The sequence below is a fragment of the Haliaeetus albicilla genome, chromosome 1 (assembly GCF_947461875.1).
Source record: "Haliaeetus albicilla chromosome 1, bHalAlb1.1, whole genome shotgun sequence".
Taxonomy (NCBI): domain Eukaryota; kingdom Metazoa; phylum Chordata; class Aves; order Accipitriformes; family Accipitridae; genus Haliaeetus; species Haliaeetus albicilla.
Genome location: NC_091483.1, coordinates 8,119,330 through 8,136,031, shown reverse-complemented (window position 1 = coordinate 8,136,031; position 16,702 = coordinate 8,119,330). Strand labels below are relative to the sequence as shown.

Here is a 16,702-nt window from a genome sequence, read left to right as displayed (position 1 = left end):
ATGATCCACTAAGGATGCTTTCCTCTGTGGTTACGTGCCAACAAATTTCAAGTCTTGCAAAACAGCTAACTACCTAGATTAAATGGTACATCAGCAGCACATCTGTCCAGATCCTTGGCTAAACTCATATGAAAAAAACGGCAGGAGATTAAGAAATCACATTTAATTGCACTGCTTCCTCCAGAAATACGTTTTCCATACTGCTGTGCTGGGCATCGCTTCTGAGCGATAGGGGATGTGCTATTTGGGGATGATCCAGCCTAAAAGAGTCAAAATTTGATTGTTGTGCTGGCTTTTTTAAAAACAGCGAGGCAAGCTGCAGGAGCCTCGCACCGCTGAGGCGTGTGCCTCGGCAGCTGCACCACGCAGGGTACAGCTCCGCTACGGCAGCGGCAACGGTGCCAAAGATTTTCGGCCGAAACTGTACCCGTGGACTAATAGATCAGCTGTAGGCTCTGCTCATTGCCACCAGTTCTCCGTATTCTCTCTCAACAAAAGCCCCTCCTCTCAGTGGGCCATGCATGCAGTCTATGAGTAAGCACCACATGAAGATTTTCTTCACATATGTGTGTTAAGATGTGCGTGCACTCAAATAAACGCAAATGTACTTTTAAAACTACATATCCATCTGTTAACCTGTGTCTTCCACACAGCAACTCTACTGCTTTGCCAATCATCCTTCCGTCATGCCACCAGTAGGCTCTTAAGCTTTATCTGCAATATATTTTCCATAAAACACAGGCACAGCAGAAGCGTTAAGACTGCAGAATAACAGGAAACTTAACTTTATGCAAACGTGGAAGAAAAATCTTAAAATGAAAAAAATCACCGCCCCCAAGACCACCAGCCCTGAACTTCGCCACTACACTATTACTACCTAGCACACTACAATGATGCTCTTTTTTTCCTTCCAAAAGGTTTGTGTTTAAGCTTCCAGAAAACTGTAAAACTGCATCAGTAATTCTCACTGATCTCCTTTCCCACACTTCAATGATGAGCTTTTTTAGCAGCATAAAAACAGCCTGATGGTTGCTGTGGCCCTACTTTGGCTGTGTGAGCAGAAGCAAGCAGAAAAGGTGATGTCCTTACCTTCAGGATGGGAGCCATAAAGACAGACACGCCGGTCAGAATGAAAACGATGACTCCAGTGACTCTCTGCTCCCTGAAACAAAATGTCTAGGTGAGCAGGACGGCTTCAGCTTACACTCCGGTTTTACTCCCTCTCAGAGTACCCCAAACCAACATAAAGCCTCACAACTCGTTCTTGCAGCCACATTTTCAAAGCAGACTGGCAATTACAAACCAACGGCATCAGGCAGGTATCTTGATCCTGACTGAGCCTCAGACACCTCTTTTTCCAAACACCAGGTCGGTTTTTGTAGGCTGCCTTAGCTCCGCTGTTTGTGGATCAACAGAATACTGCTACTGAGTAAGGAGGAGCGTGTTTACACGTTAAACATTAGACACTGTTAACTAGCAATCCAAATTCTCTGCACGGCAGTATTTAAAGCATGCAAATAGGTAACAAATCATTAGCTCTCCGCTCCTAGATTAGCAGCATATTTCGAGTCCTGGTCATAGTACTCCAGCAGTTGGATAAATGGTCCAGGCCTTGGTGGGGTGCTGAACATGTGCCTTCATCGGCACCCAGAGCTGCTCCCTACATCCAAAAATACTTTTGCCAGTAGTATTTTGGAGTACTGGGAGTTAGGCCACTAAATTTCTATTTAGTCACCTAAACAAGTGGCCTGATTTCCAGAAGTGCTCCTATTGAAAGCACTTCAGACCACTTAATTAAGGCAACCAAATACAGAAAAAATGGCTTGATTAAGTAGAGATGATTGCTCTAGGCATGACAGATTTACATTTTTTACCATTATGTTTGCTAATGAATGCCTGTCTAATTTCCATGGATAAAGAAATCTGCAGTAAATTTCTCTCCTTTCTCAAACACTGGAAAACTATGTCTGATCTGGCCGAATAAACTTTTGAGCAGTTACATGGGGATTTGTCCAAGGAATTGCCAGAGACCTGCACTGCTCAATCTCACAGCCAGGTTTGGAAATACAAAGAAAGCAGCACAAAATTCTTCACGACAACTTTGCGGCGTCCAACGGGCACCAGAGCTGGCTCTGTTAAGCTTCGTGTATTTGGGGGTGACTTCAACGTGCGTGCCCAAAGCAGACCGAGAAATGGTCTAAGCTCCAGTGCAAAGTTTCCTTCCTTTCCTCCCCTTCGCTGCCACACATTTGCACAGGCTCTCCACCGTCTACAGGCACGCAGGTAGTACAACGTTTTTCTTCCTTTTCAGGAGAGACTATTTACAAAAGGGCTACGCCAGATAAACTCCTAACTAGACATATCCTCTGCGGACAAAAAAAAGCTGTAAGGAAGCAGCTGATCTGAAGATTTACAGCAAATCTAAGAGCTATTCCCCCTGAACCTCTACACGTGTCCTGCTCGAAGCAAGACCATTTATAGTACAAACTGATCTTTGCAGGCAAACGAGGCAATTAAGGCCTTTCTGGTTTGACATACCTCACTCCCAAAAACTTGGGCTGTTCTCCAGGGGCTGAAGTTTCTGTCTCCATCTTCAAGCTGTCAATATGAGCAATGGAGATCACGGTAGCAGCAACATACCAGGGCAGACCCATAAAGGAGCATACGATCATCAGAATGGCCACCCAGAACAAATCCAGATGATATCCAGCACCTTTCTGTGAAGGGAGACAGACAACCTTCAGCTTCATTATTCTAAATACCTATGGAACGGCCAGGGCTCTGGCCTAGGGGCAGAAGCATACCAAACAAGCAGTGTTTCCTTCTACAGCATCTTTTGGCCAACAGAAATCATCCTAAGAAACAGCAGAGTAGGACACATTGCTCCTTAAAAGGATGAACTACCTGCCTCCGCAGGGAAAACAGGTAAGCGGTACAGTTCTGGCAAGCTCTGGAAACAACAGCATACAGTAAGCAAAGGGGCGCAGCAGACTTGCAAGCAGTCTGGCAGAAGACCAGGCACCTCGTGTACGCTATATAGTGCTCGGAGGTTGAGTTGGTACAAGCCCAGTCCTGCCACCAGTCAAATAGCTCTTTACAGAGGTACCTGACACAGCAGACCATGAGCTAAAGACAATCAGGGAGCACCACCTTCAGCAAAGAGTATTTGGTGAGATACACATAATCGCTTGTAAACAGTATAAGCAAGCTCCCAATATGTAAAACTCTCTATTTTTTAAATATATATATATATGCACATACGTATCTTGGTTATAATGGGTTTATAGTGTTCTGAAGGAGCTCCGTATTGCCTCTTAAAAAACAGAAATGAAACCCTATTATAAAGTGCTGTTTTTATAATGATACGTTCCCATTTCTTTAATGAGGTAACACAGTGACAAGAAGTCCAATGCCCAGCACCATCCCAACACCCTGCCGCCTCCCGGCAGCGTGGATAAAAACACGACGGTCCGTTTTCACAGCACGAGGCAGTTATGGCAGCAAGAGAGTTTGGAGAGGGCGAGCAGACGGATGATCATCTGCAAAGCAGGAGAGCGGCTTGCGACGGTGTGAGCCGTTTGTCCCACTGCTCTGCTACGAGAGCACAGGACTTCTTTTGCTGTGGTGGGAGGCCAAGATCGGTACCTTTGTGTGCCAAGTCATCTCGCGTCTGTGTCCGGTGACAGCTTGGATGTGCACAGAGCTTTAAACACCCAAATGACCCTTTAAAACCAGCCTGAAGCCTAATTTTAGTTTCAAGCAGCTGTTGGAAAATAACTCTCGGTGTCATGACTTAGTGAAGTCTACCTGAAAGCACCAAGATACGGCGCCTGCCTAAAGGTAACATTTGCTATTTGCTGTCTCAGAGCAAGATCTGAACTCCTGTATTTAGGAGAGGAAGCAACTGCAGGATCCCACAGTCGGGACGTGACAACTGGTCCGAGCCCTGCTGATCGCGCCTGGTGCTGGAGGCATCTTCCTCAACACCCAACCCTAGGGTGCCTTGGGGAAAGCAACAAGAACAGCTCAGACCCTATAGAAAGGAGAAAGCTGCCCTCATTTTTTACTCCTTTTTAAAGACCTCTGATCTTCTGTTTTTGAAATCCTTTGATGAACTAACACAGGAAATCCACTGGTCACAAGTGCCAGGAGAAAAACCAAAGAAACAAAAGAGCCACCAAAGAAAGGGATCTTTGGAAAAACACCAGGCAAACCTTTTAAGGCTTGCTATTTTAAAGAAGGTTAACCTTTTTTTTAATCCTGTTCAATTTGATTTTATTGGAAAGAACAAATGATCTGGGCTTACTTGGTGACCCAGGAGGGAAAGCAACCCAGCTCATCTTGAACAGTCCTCATTGTTTTCCTCATACGTGCGCTGCTTGCCTTGGCTGGCCGGCAGCACTGGGACGGGCACTCAGTGACACTCTGCCAATACTTTAGCAAGGCACCAGCAGAAAAAAACCCGTCTTTCTCTTGGCCTCCAGTGGATTTTGTGAACGGAGGTGGTTTTTGGTGCAGAGTAGCAGGATCGGACTCGAGAACCCCCAATTAAACAAAAGCATGTGCTCACAACCATAACAAAGGAAGCAGGACGTAAATTTTTTATATTAAACAGTACTTTGCTGGAGTGTTTATACTTTGTTACTAAAAAAGCACTCCCAGTGCTCATAGCATAACCACGTTCAGTGCCTATAAGCTGAAGAGATGAGGGACCTTTTTTTCAGGCAGGAAGAACAGTGAATATATTCTTCCAGTGATAAAGAACATGGTATGTCTGCTTAGTTAGGTGCAGGAGACAGACCTAAAACTGAGACCATGTCCATGACTAGCCTCTCCCCGAGGAAGATATGGGCATAGTATTGAAGAGATCTGCCCAGATCCGGATGGCAAAAGGTGATGTTCTGACGGCTTTTTTAAACCAGCCCCCTAAGACCATCAGCCAGCACCCATCACTGTGCACAACAAACCTTTCCCATTCCCTGTTCCTCTGACTTTCTCCTCCAGATCAGGACCAGGATAGTCTTAAATCACACGTCAGTCATCTAACGTCCACAGTGACCACTCGAGTTAAAACATCCTCCTCTTTTTCAAGTAAAAGCTCCATTCACATTTCTGACACCTCTCAATATTTAACTCATGAAGCGGGTATCTAAATAGTGACCCAGCGTTACCCATGTTCTGAGTGAGTCTTTACTCTCATGGGTTAGATCACTTGAAACATGTCCTGTGAGCAGGAAAGGAGAGTTTTCTTTTACAGGAATTTAATATTTTTCAACAGAACTGACCGTGCAGAGAAAGGGAAAACCCTACAGGCATGAAAAACTGCATAGCGCCGGTCTGGAAAGTTTATTTTAAAAACATTACTACAACCTAGGCTGTTATATGTCAGCGGATATGGAGCTCTTCTTTAAATAACATCCAACTGTGGCTATGCCCTTGGTTATGTCCCAATCTCTTCAGCTAATTGCTTCTATTTTACAGCACTGTACAGCCAACACAGCTGTCATACTTGGGCCATCTCTGGCCATACCCACCACAGGTGGGGTCCTGCCATCGCTCCGGCACCCCAAAACCTTTTTCGGAGCGGCTGACAGCCACCCCGATGCGCCGTGCCCGCTCAGGGATGGTCACGACACAGAGACCTTGCTGTGCCGATGGCTGGGAACATCCACCAACGATCGTCTGACATATAAACACGGTAATAGTGGTTTGTCAGATCTGGAGAAACTTTGTCCGTTGTGATAAGGTGAGAGAGACTTTGGCTTGAATGCAGTAACGCAGTGCTGGGCAAATTAAAATTAAGTCCTGGCTCAGGTTAAAGTAGAGCTCCTGAGGAGATCCTTCCAAGCTCACAGCCTCTCCCCACCGCAAGCCTCAGCTCCCAAAACCATGCACTCTCTGCAGATCCACGCATGACCTGGTGGACCCACTCTGGCCACCCTCGTTTTCCTTTCCATGCTGATGCACCAGATTCATGAAGTATCCCCTTAGAGTCTATGACAGAAGAGCAGGGAGAAAGCTGACCACAATCACAAAGCAACTTTCTCTCCTTAAAACCAGCAGCAGATGACAGGGAATAGGCCCACGTTTTCGAGGGAGGAAGGTTGTAGGAGGAAAATTAGATGTTAAAAGACATTTGATGCTAGAGGAGAGGTGTGAGTTAGCTGGACTTGAGTCTGGGACTAGTTTCTCTAGAGAACTACAGCGTGAAGTGAACGGCCATTTGGAAGCACAAGCACTACCAAAACCCAGCAGTTTTGCACAGCAGCTCTAAGGCAGCAAGCGATCAGAGCCTTCTGCTCGCCCCAATCATCCTTCCAAATGCCTTGTTGAAGAACATGCCAGAAAGAACGACTGCCAAGCACCCTCACTGGAAAGCATCCTATCCTTCCTAGGTGTTCCTTAACATCAGACCTGGGGACTCGTTTTAAAGGAATGAACAGTTTTGCTAGTATGTATAACCACATTTGCTGGACACAGTGGACAGCATGTGTTTACCCTATGCAAGCAAACGTCCAGCATGACAGACATCAACTGTTCTCCCCTGTTCCTGACTGCATTTAACTGAATGATTTCTCATCTCCTACTGGAAAAGCAGAGCATGTCAGATGGACAAGTAAAGCGGACAAGCAAATAACTTTATGTTTATGGACAGAAGCGCACCCTCTTTCCTCTTCCAATTCTTCACATGGCAGAGTCTTGCAGAATTACCAAGGCAAATGACACCGCTGGGGTCAGGGCTAGTAGATTTTCAAATGAACTTCATCCAGCCCTTTACCAAGGTTGACCAGTGCTACTACCATGAGTAGAGTTGCAGGCGCAGCAAGGTTAAGAAGGCAGCTAGACATTGTTTACATCAGTATTCTTTACAAGACAAGCTTTGACCAGCTATACTTACAAGTTTTCTTTGCCATTCTCCAACTTTTACAGTTGGAGGGTGAAGCTTTTGCAAGGAAAGATCAAAATATTGTCAAGCTTTTAAGAAACTTTCAGTTTTATGTTGATATGAAAAGGGTCTTTAAACAAAAGTTCTGCCTCTCAAAGGAGGGCTGCTCTAATTTCTTCCGGCTTAGCCACGTCTTTGCCAGATGAACAGTGGGTAGGACACGATGGGACTAAGTCCTTTCCTTCCCCTAGAAGGGATGAGGTAGCTGGCTGGTTTTGTGAAATCTGACTATTCCTGGCATGGGACCTGTTTGCGAAGGAAAAGGGAGGAGCAATCCCAAAGCTTCTCACGTGGGAATGCTTCAGGCCGCACGATGGCGAAGCCAATCAAAATTATTAAGTGCTTACTGAACGAGACATTGCCAGTTAGCCCTGCAAAGGATTCTTGCTTTTGCAGGAGGGCGAATGCTGTTTGTGCAACGCTCAAGATTTTCAACTGAATCAGCGGTTTTCCTGGCAAAACCTCTACACTAGTTAACAAAATAAATATTGTTGTTAAACACCAGCAGCGACGTTTCTGAGGTGGCATGTACGTTCAACGCTGCCACAGGCCAACCTCCACCTCCAGCACAGAAAAAACAGCGGGCAGCTCTCTGCACATCTGCAAGACGCAAAGCACACCCACCTTGAGCTTGTGCTCCTTCCTATTGACGATGACGGCTGTGATTTGCTGGTCCATGAAGATGAGGATAGTCACCAGAAGCGCAGGGATGGCTGCTGCCAGGTACACCCACCACGGGTTCCCTCCGAAAGGTGGGATAAACCAACCCCTCTCGGGACTGGTTGGCTTCGAAGGGCAAGGAAAAGAAAGCTTGCGTTAGAGCTGCAATATAGGAGCGATGACATCCTAAATACACTTGTACTTCCAGCAATGGGGCTACAGGGAGACGCCTGACGTTTGCAACAATTTCATCCTTCCCATTAACAGCAACAAGAGGTTCAAAGTATGGAGGCAGGATTTAGGAGATCAATCAGCCAACCAAAATGACGTTAATAAAAAGGATGTAATCTGAGTCAAATGGTCCTTTCCAGATCACTGACTACTTTCCCGTTTTGAGGACAAGTCACTTTATACAGGACAAATGGGTGGAAAAGGGAACCTCTTCCAAAGGCCACCAAACAAGCTGATGATGACATACCTTGAATTCACTTGGCACAAGTAGTTTTGGTGTGTCCACGCCTACCAGGGCATCTATTCCGCAGAAAATCAAAATGGACAAGATAATGGCAAAGTCACTGATGAGCTTCCGGGCCTGAAACAGAAGTTGATATCAGTAGTTAGCGCTATGAAACACCATTTCACCTATGCTTTAGTTTCTACGTGATTCTCCAGGCTTGTGTCTGGTGACAATACAAGCTCATCGTTTCTCCTTTCACAGAAACAAAAGTGCGCGTTGTCATGTCTGGTGCCATTTGCCTAAATGTGCCTTGGTACTTTCTTGTGTTGTCTGAAAGCCAAACAATTAAGCCTAAATGGAAGTATAAAAACAAGCCTAAGGAAAAAGAAAACTGCTTTTGTAAGAAACTCCCACATGAATCCTTCAAGGCAGTGTCACCGATGTTACGTTTGACAGCAGCCAACAACCGCTGGTATGGAGACCTAGTTCCTCTGCAGCAGTGTCTGAAGAGACTTTTCAGGACCAGGTTCCAATATTAACAGACATTGAACATTTAAAAATAAACCTAAAAAAATAGTGACTTTTTTTAGACATATAAAACATTGCCTCCTTCTGTTTGCCTTCTGATTTCTGATTCTTTAGGGTCCACATATTCATGTTTTTCTATGCAGAGCCACAGACTGCTTTTTTGACACGAGTCGAGCTTCTCATGTTATCACAGGATTCCTAAGGTATGTGGCTTTAGCAAAAAATACTGTGTTATCCCCAGACTCCATTCTTTTCCTATAACTGATTTTGCAATGCAGATTGGAAAAAAAAAAAGGAAAAGGGAAGAAATGGTATTTTACACCGGACAATGGAAACAGTCACAAACTTCCCTTTAGAAGATGGGAAGACCCAAACTTCTATGACAGAGGAGATGTTCTGTATGACTGGCAGAGATTACATTGTTTTCTGTTCCAGTAATAAATCAACCTAAACAGACAGGAAAACTAACTAGGCTTCTCAGCTAAAACCTCAACATGTCCTAAGTGTGCAACTCTCCTGGAGTCATTGGAATATGACAACCTAAAGCTGCCACTGGTCAGACCCCACGATTTAACTGGGCAGGACCCACTGTGCTTGTCTGTAACTGTGTGATCTTTTCAGAGCTGTTGTTCCTTCCAGGTTTGCTGGGTTCACATGGTTACAGAGAAATTGAGCTGCATTCCAGCCTGGATGGAATTTGTTTCCTTTTTATTAAAAATAATAGAGGTTCAATTGTAACACAGCAGAACAGTAAACATCCATGCAGGATAAATCCCCGTGTGTCAGAATGCCAAAAACAGGGGGCAGGTCTCGGAGAGAAACGTGGCTTTGGTACACATGGAAACGACCAGCTCGCACGCGTGTCGTGGTAACTTTAGTCGGGGAGACAAAACAAGCAGATGCACCTAAGAGGTGCATGTAAGTTGGCAAAGTCTGAGCAAATTCTTGTTTAAATCAATGCAGAGGTTTTTCAGGTCGTCCTTATTTCGCACCTGAGCCTCAGAAAAGAAAGGGAATTTCTGCTTTAGGTCCCTACCGTAACAGGTAGACCAGGCATGAACTGCAGTGAAGTTCAACATTTTTGCATTGATTTCCGAGTGTTTCAAATGCTACGTGGTAACATCAAAGATGTGTCTCTGCTCTCCTGCTCTATGCAGACAGCTCGCTGACACGCTTTTACTCAGTGACAAAGCCAAGGGCTTCTTTTGTCCTCCCCAAATAGTCCCTCTGGCTATAAGCAGGGAGACTTCTGACATAATGATTAATAGCCCCTTTTGGTCATTTGCCCTCTGCAGAACGGCCACGCATCCTACCACAGAGTCAGTACATCACATTAAGCTGCGTATCTGGCACCGAAAATGGCCAGCTGAAACTATATACGCCTGAAGGATTCTTCTGATTCCTTAAGGCTGATAAGCTACATCGTGGCGTATCTCAGCTTGGAAGAGTTGTCTTTGGCACCTTTAAAATCACTGCCACATCCCCACAACAGATTATGGCTCATTTTGGCTCTTCTGCTGCCTTACCCGTGCCCCCCAGAAACACTGAGAGAATGACAGCTAAGCCATCCCAGACATACTTGGTTAACCAGTCGCAAGGTTTTATCTCAACCACTGCAACCTGGCTTCCCTGCAAAGCATTTCTCCCTGTGCGTGTGTGACAGCTACACCAAAAGGAAGGCTGATCTTTGCACTCCAAAAGAGTAAAGAAACAGACTGCTGAGGTGAAAGGAGATACTTACAGTGGTTGGAAAATAGCGACTGGTCTTGAATTTCTTCAGGGCCATGGAGCAGGTGTAAGTGCCAAAAAAGAGGATGAAAGACATGAGGGTGATGTCAGGGACATATTCGCAGTTGTTGCCCACAAGTTGTCCTCCGTATTTCAAGCACTCCTTCGTTGTCAGAGATGACCAGTCAACGGTGGTGTTGTACTGCAGAAAAAAAGAGAACGTTTCCATAAAGCTGTGCATGAGCTGCTCAGGCTAGGATAGGAACGGGGACAGAGCATCAGGAAAAATACTGGGAGGAAAAGGGAGGCACGGTGCAGAAGCTAAAATTCCCTGTGCTTGTGTGCAGACAGAATGGATTTTAACCTGGACACAGGATGATATTACCTGGGAACTGAGGACAGTCTGGGCCTTGGAAAGAAGACAGAGATCTTTTGACCTCTGCTGCGGTCTGCCAGAGACACTCTGCATTGTTGGAAAGCAGGGTTTTGGGGGAGGAGGGCTGAGATGACTGTTCCAAGAAAGGACAGCCTGGAAATGCGACTTGTTGGGTTGTTTTCATGTCTCCAGGCCTCAGTTCAGTTCTTTGCCCTCCTTTTACGCATGCTTCCCCTCTCCCGAGACTGACAATCAAATGCTTAAACCCACAAAACCCGAGAAGAGTTCTTCTTAATGGAACAGAGGCGGCAACGGGCACCCTTCTCCCGACGGGTGGATGCAGGCGTCCCGACAGCCGGCATCGTATCGGAGCTGGGGGCTGCTCATCCCTTCCCCGAGCGATATTTTCTGTGGCGGGCAGCCGAACGAGGAGGTCCTCATTCCCAGCCATTCCAGAGGCATCCAGCTTGGACGCTCAGGGACCGCGGCCAGCTGACGGAGATGGGGCAGTGAAGAAGGCAAGGAGCAGTGAAGGGCACACGAGGTGCAGCCTGGCCATCAGAAAACCTCGCCTCTACTTCTCCAGCCTGCGACCGACCCCCTCGGGGACCTTTTGCCTTTGGGTTCATGCCTCATGCTCCTAGTGCTCACAGACAGCGTGCCCAGCTCAGAAACCATTCCCTTTCTGCTGGGCCACTTGATGGCACACAAGAGCGGCCACCACGTGAAAAGAAACACGGATGGGTGGGATCTGTGTTCTTCAGGAGAAAGTTGTTCCTCTGCGTCTCAACTTACTTCCCCTTCATCAAACACAAAGGTATGTGACCCCATCAAGCTCTGATTCTTTCTCCTCATTGTCCAAAGCTCACCACCGGAGTGAAATGTGGAAAAGGCAGGGTTAGCCGCAGAAAAACCAAAGAATGGGATGGAAACAGGACCTTCCAAAGGAAGGGCTGGCCGCAACACTCCTACCATTACAGTCCTGGACACAAGGATCTGACTAATCCCCCGGGAGAACCATTTGCATCCTGCCAATGCACAGAGATCAGACTGCAAGGAAGTGGCCGCTATTAGGAAGTAATTAATATTATCAAATTGCGCACTTGGTATTGTGTATGCAGTACTAGGAGAACTCCTTGGAGGATCAAGCGAGCATGCCAAAAGGAGCAGTGTCACGGGCAACAGGGGAGCGTCAGCGCGAGGGTTTTCTTCATGTGACCAATTCCCGATCTATTGGCATGGCCCAGCAGAAACACACGGCACTTACAGACTTCAGAGACCACATAATCCCCGCTCTCGCTAAGGGCACTTACCATCTCAGTAGAGGAATAGAACAACTCATCAGCTGACGGCACCGCTGTCCTGTTAAATAACGAGCTATTAACTGCAAGAGAGGACAGAAAAAGGAATACCGTGAGCGTGGTGCTGAAACAGCTAGGAAGGAAAGCAAATTTCAACTATTAAAATCACTTGTTAACTCCATCAAACTGTTTGCTCAAGTAAAGAGAGTCAAAAGTATTGTTTCAGAGTGACTCAAAAGCATCAGTCATCAATCACTTAAAAAATGGAAAGCAAAGGCTACAAGAAACATAATTCAGATCTAACTGGGGTTTTTTTAGAGCTCATTGTAAAAAAAAAAAAAAATTACAGAAAACCAGACAGACAACATAATATTTCACGATTTTGCAGTATTTTTCTAATAATTTCTGGATTAAAATAAATATCCACAGACCACTCCTAACTATTAATTTAAAATTAATGCACAACCCCAAAGATACCCAGAAAATCAAAATGCATTTCAGAATCCAGCACAAACACATTTTTTGAGTTAAAAAACCAAAAGATAAAGAGTAACTGAAATCAGCAGGATGGAGATGATTTCTTTGAAAAAAGGGGCAGCATTCACTGTAACGATGATACATGTTTTCCTTTTGTTTTCACGGGATTAGAAATCATTTATTTGAAATTTCATTTAGAAAGGCAATCCTGCCTGAATATAGGCTTGTCAACTACATCCTCATGTTTTATTTAGGTTTTGTATGTACTTTCACACCTGATAAGAATATTTAAGTGGTGTTAAGATACTGCATAGCTCGCATTCGTTTAGTGGGAGAATGAGTAGGTGCGTTTGCCTTTTATACTACTGAAATCACACTAGGGTCTAAATAAGTAGTAGGACATCTTTATACGTAGGCAATCTTTCCGGGGCGCTTGACAAGGAAGATCTCATGGATTGTGCCGTTATTGCAGATGTTGCCACCGGCGTCTTCCTCGCGACGGCAGCGATCTCTTTGGGATCTCTTTGGGATCTCTTTGGGAAGGTCCGTGCGGGGCAGCCTGCTCCTCAACCCTGAGGGCAACACCTGAGCGCAGAAACCATGCCAAGCTGCGAGGATGGAGTTGAGCCTGTGAAACCATGCAGTCCTTTTCTTGAGAGGTCAAAGTTTGAGAAGAGGTAATAAATGTCTCTCTTGGAGTGCTTCATGGGTTTTTTAGCATCTCCAATCACATCCAAACCCTCTTGGTAGGCTTGACAGATGAGGTAAAGTGCCTTTTGGATAGAGCACCTTGTCCCCTCTGAGCAGAAACATGCAAGACGGCCAGTTCGACAAGGGTCTTCGCGGTCTCACATCGGTACCCAAAAACTGCACGGAGCAGAGAGCAGCAAGGTGCCATCTCCTAGACCCCCAGCCCCCTCGGCATTCCGGCACACTCTCCCGATGCTTCGCTTTTGGCTAAACAGTTGCTACGTGGAAGCTATTGCTCCCGAAAGCGGATGGAGCGTGGCTTCGGCTGTTGGTTTTGCCTTTTAACTTCTTGACCCACGTTATAAAACGGTGCGTGTTTGCTCAGAGACGCAGATTAGAGGTGCAAGGATCAAAGCGACGTCCCCGCGGGACATAGTAAGTAATCACTGCCAGAGCACACACAGATCCTGCTGGTGATTCCAAAGGCATTGTTTTAAGGTCCTGCAGAAAGCCTGGTGGGGCTGGCGAGACGCTGCTCCCCGGCTTTCCGAGGCCTCTGCGAGTGGGAGCGCGGGCAGAGCCCGCTGCGGAAACCCAGCAATGCAAGCTAATGGCTGATGCAAAAACTCTGGAGCCAAATCGTCATGAGACAGAGATTAAAACCAACAATAAAAAGCCCGAATCGGAGCATGAGAGAAGAAGAGCCAGCTTCACCTGTGGCTTGACAAAAATCAATAAAGCTTTACCTGCACTTACTTTGGACAAAAGCAAATAAATCTGCTCCCCTCTCCAGCACAACCCCTGACAGCTTATCAACGACTGCTTGCAATATCCCAACTGCAGCAGACATTATCTGCACTAGAGGAAAATCACTGGCAAGAAAGCACCTGCTACTGCATTACACTGTTTCCTAGAAGCAGGCACCCCCTTTTGCTAATCTGCCACGTGCATTTTTATTCCATTTCCTGACGCACGAGAGAAAGCTTGCGAACTTTCAGGGAGGAAATGTTAGCATAAAGGATAATTGATGTCCTAATGCTCTGTTGGTATCTGCTTACAAAAGCCGCTGCTGAAAGACCTTACAGTCTTGAGCTGTGTTTCGAAGACATTGACACTCCACCGCTGGGATCGCACCTTGCTTTGGGTTAAGTTCAGATCTCCTCGCTTATCTTACGCTGTGCCATCCTCCTCAGTGTGTTCACCCACAGCCAAAGAGCCCACCCAGCTGCTGGGGCACAATTCCCCCTTTCCCTGAGCCCCCCTGGTCACTGACACCACGCTGAGCAGCTAGCAAATATCCCAGAAACACAAGAAGGATATTCTGCCTCTACTTTGCCATCTTACACAGGGCTTTAAAAAAATGCAAGACGTGGAGAATAAGGCCACTTACGTGCCATTCGAATGGAAGCAGAACTAGACCAACATCCATGGGCTTGCAGAGAGCCTACATTTAATAGCTAACCTAAGTACACGGTTCCTAGGGACCCAGTTCCCAACACCTTTTGCACAGAGGCAGCTAGCAGCAACCAGAAGCTTTTCCTGTTTGACAGGTTCGTTGAGATAACCTGAAGTTTACTTTGAGCGCAAACCAAGTTTCTTGCTCACTCCTCATTGTTTGAAGGATCCTAGGAGTGGTCACAGCTTCCCTAATGGTACGAGCCAGCATACTTCTGTTTGGATTTGGGTTTTGTAACCTTTTGTTCCCGGCTGTGTTGCCAGATCTATACGTATGCTGGCTATACCTGCCTTGCAGCCCACGCTCTAGCGATAGGCTGAACTGTTGGATATACTTGCCTTCTGCTCCAGTGAGGACCTGTTTGTGCTTTCCCACTCATACACGCAGCCAGGAGGTGGAAAACCACCCATGTTTGGGTAACGCCCTGAATAAATCCAGCTCCTGCACTTGACAAAATGGCACAGGGGATACCAGGAGTGACCTGAGCACCATGGCAGTGACCTGACCTCCGCTTCTGCCCCTTCACAGACTTCTCAGAGGAACGCTGTTCAGAGTTAAAAGCCACAGGGATGCAAGGAGACAAGGGTACAGAGACAGCTTCTCCACTGGTAACGATGCTCACATGAGGAGTCCCAGGAAGGTCGGCTATAAAGATATTCCAGCTGGCACATAGGGTGAAATTCACCCCTCACCTTCAAAGTAAGGCTTAGACATGATATCTGAAGACAACTGATAAAGAAGGATTAGTCTTCCTGTTTATTATCTGGACTGCAGCCCAACAGAAAAAGAAAGCAAATACAATCTCCTATCTGCAAAATGGAGAGCTAATTAAACATTCTCTTACCTGGATCTAATGGTTCACAGGCACAAGAGTAATGTGTGATATAGTCCACCTTGAACTCGGAGTTGATCGGGTAATGGTCTGCCAGCTTGATCATCTTCTTGAAAGCATCGTAAATGAAGATGAAGCTAATAAGGGAGGAAAAACCTTCCTCGGTGAAGCGGGTGAAGTACTTGACTAGGAAGCTGGCATCGGTAGCGACGAGAATGAGACACTGGAAGGCTGACCAAAGGCCGATCCAGAGACGAAACTCCAGGTAGTCAAAATCGTTGTCTCTGCAACAAGACAGGAGCGGGCAGGAAGGGAAAATATTGGGGTTAGATAAATCCACGCAGGATCGTGACTTCCCGGCGAGAAGTGGTGAACGCACAGCCTCTGGGACCTGTGCTCATTTAGACTCAACGAGAGTGGTCCCAAGAGCTAAGCTAAGTTTTCAGCCAGCCAACTCCATAAATGTATGTGGTGCCGTTTAACAGCCAAAGTGGCAGAAAAGCATGCAGAAGTGATCAGTCTTTGCTTACGCCTCCACTAATAAATGTTACCAATGAATTCAAGCTTTTTCTAGGCTTCCCAGTAAAAACCCTCTCCTGGCAAACAGGCGCACAGCTGTAAAGGCCCAAACCTCCAGCTGTGCAGACCAAGAGCAGCTCAACGCCGACAGCTTTCCACCAGCTGAAGACGTAACCACAGCCTACAAACCTCCTTCAGAAAAGCCACCTCCTGCCCAGCCTCACACTCAGGAGCCTGCATTTCCATCTCTCAGGCCCTTGCAGTATCTGCAGAAATCAAAATATCAGCAGGAGAAGACCATGACGTACAAAGCAGAGGATGACAAACCCTGGTGCCAGGACGTGGCAGGCTGTGGAGAACAACGGAGTGAACTCCATCGTTCCTTCCCGGGAAGTTTGTTTGCCCCTTGTTTGCTGCTCGAGGCGGAGTCCAAAGGCAGGCTTTTAGGACCGAACAAACGTGAAAAGCAAACACCAGAGCAGAGAAGGGCCTGCCAAGGAGGTTACTGCCTGCTCTGGGGAAGGGAGCAGGAGGCAGTGGGGCTGGAAGCCCCAGCCAGCCGGTCTTCCCTGGAAGCCAGGAGCCCTGCGGTGCTGGAAGGACAGACGACGAAGGGCAGTTTCTGCGGAAAGTCTCAGAGCAAAGTCTTGTTAACAGCATCAGAAAGCTCTGGGGAGGGGATGGGGACCAGGACTTTATCCTTTCCTCCCCCCAACTACATCACCTCTACCT

The 16,702-nt window shown here is 46.6% G+C and overlaps 1 protein-coding gene across 15 annotated transcripts in view; it reads right to left on the bottom strand.

The window, feature by feature from the left end:
• SLC4A4 (solute carrier family 4 member 4) overlaps nt 1-16,702 on the bottom strand; it is a 235,429-nt gene that overhangs the window by 18,013 nt on the left and 200,714 nt on the right. For all 15 annotated transcript variants that reach the window (XM_069778238.1, XM_069778197.1, XM_069778216.1 and 12 more), the window contains 7 exons: nt 15,464-15,735; nt 12,009-12,079; nt 10,333-10,521; nt 8,085-8,198; nt 7,571-7,732; nt 2,539-2,717; nt 1,090-1,162 (listed from right to left, as the gene is read on the bottom strand). In XM_069778238.1, coding sequence (XP_069634339.1) covers nt 1,090-1,162; nt 2,539-2,717; nt 7,571-7,732; nt 8,085-8,198; nt 10,333-10,521; nt 12,009-12,079; nt 15,464-15,735 — 1,060 coding nt within the window. The remainder of the gene's footprint in view (nt 1-1,089; nt 1,163-2,538; nt 2,718-7,570; nt 7,733-8,084; nt 8,199-10,332; nt 10,522-12,008; nt 12,080-15,463; nt 15,736-16,702) is intronic.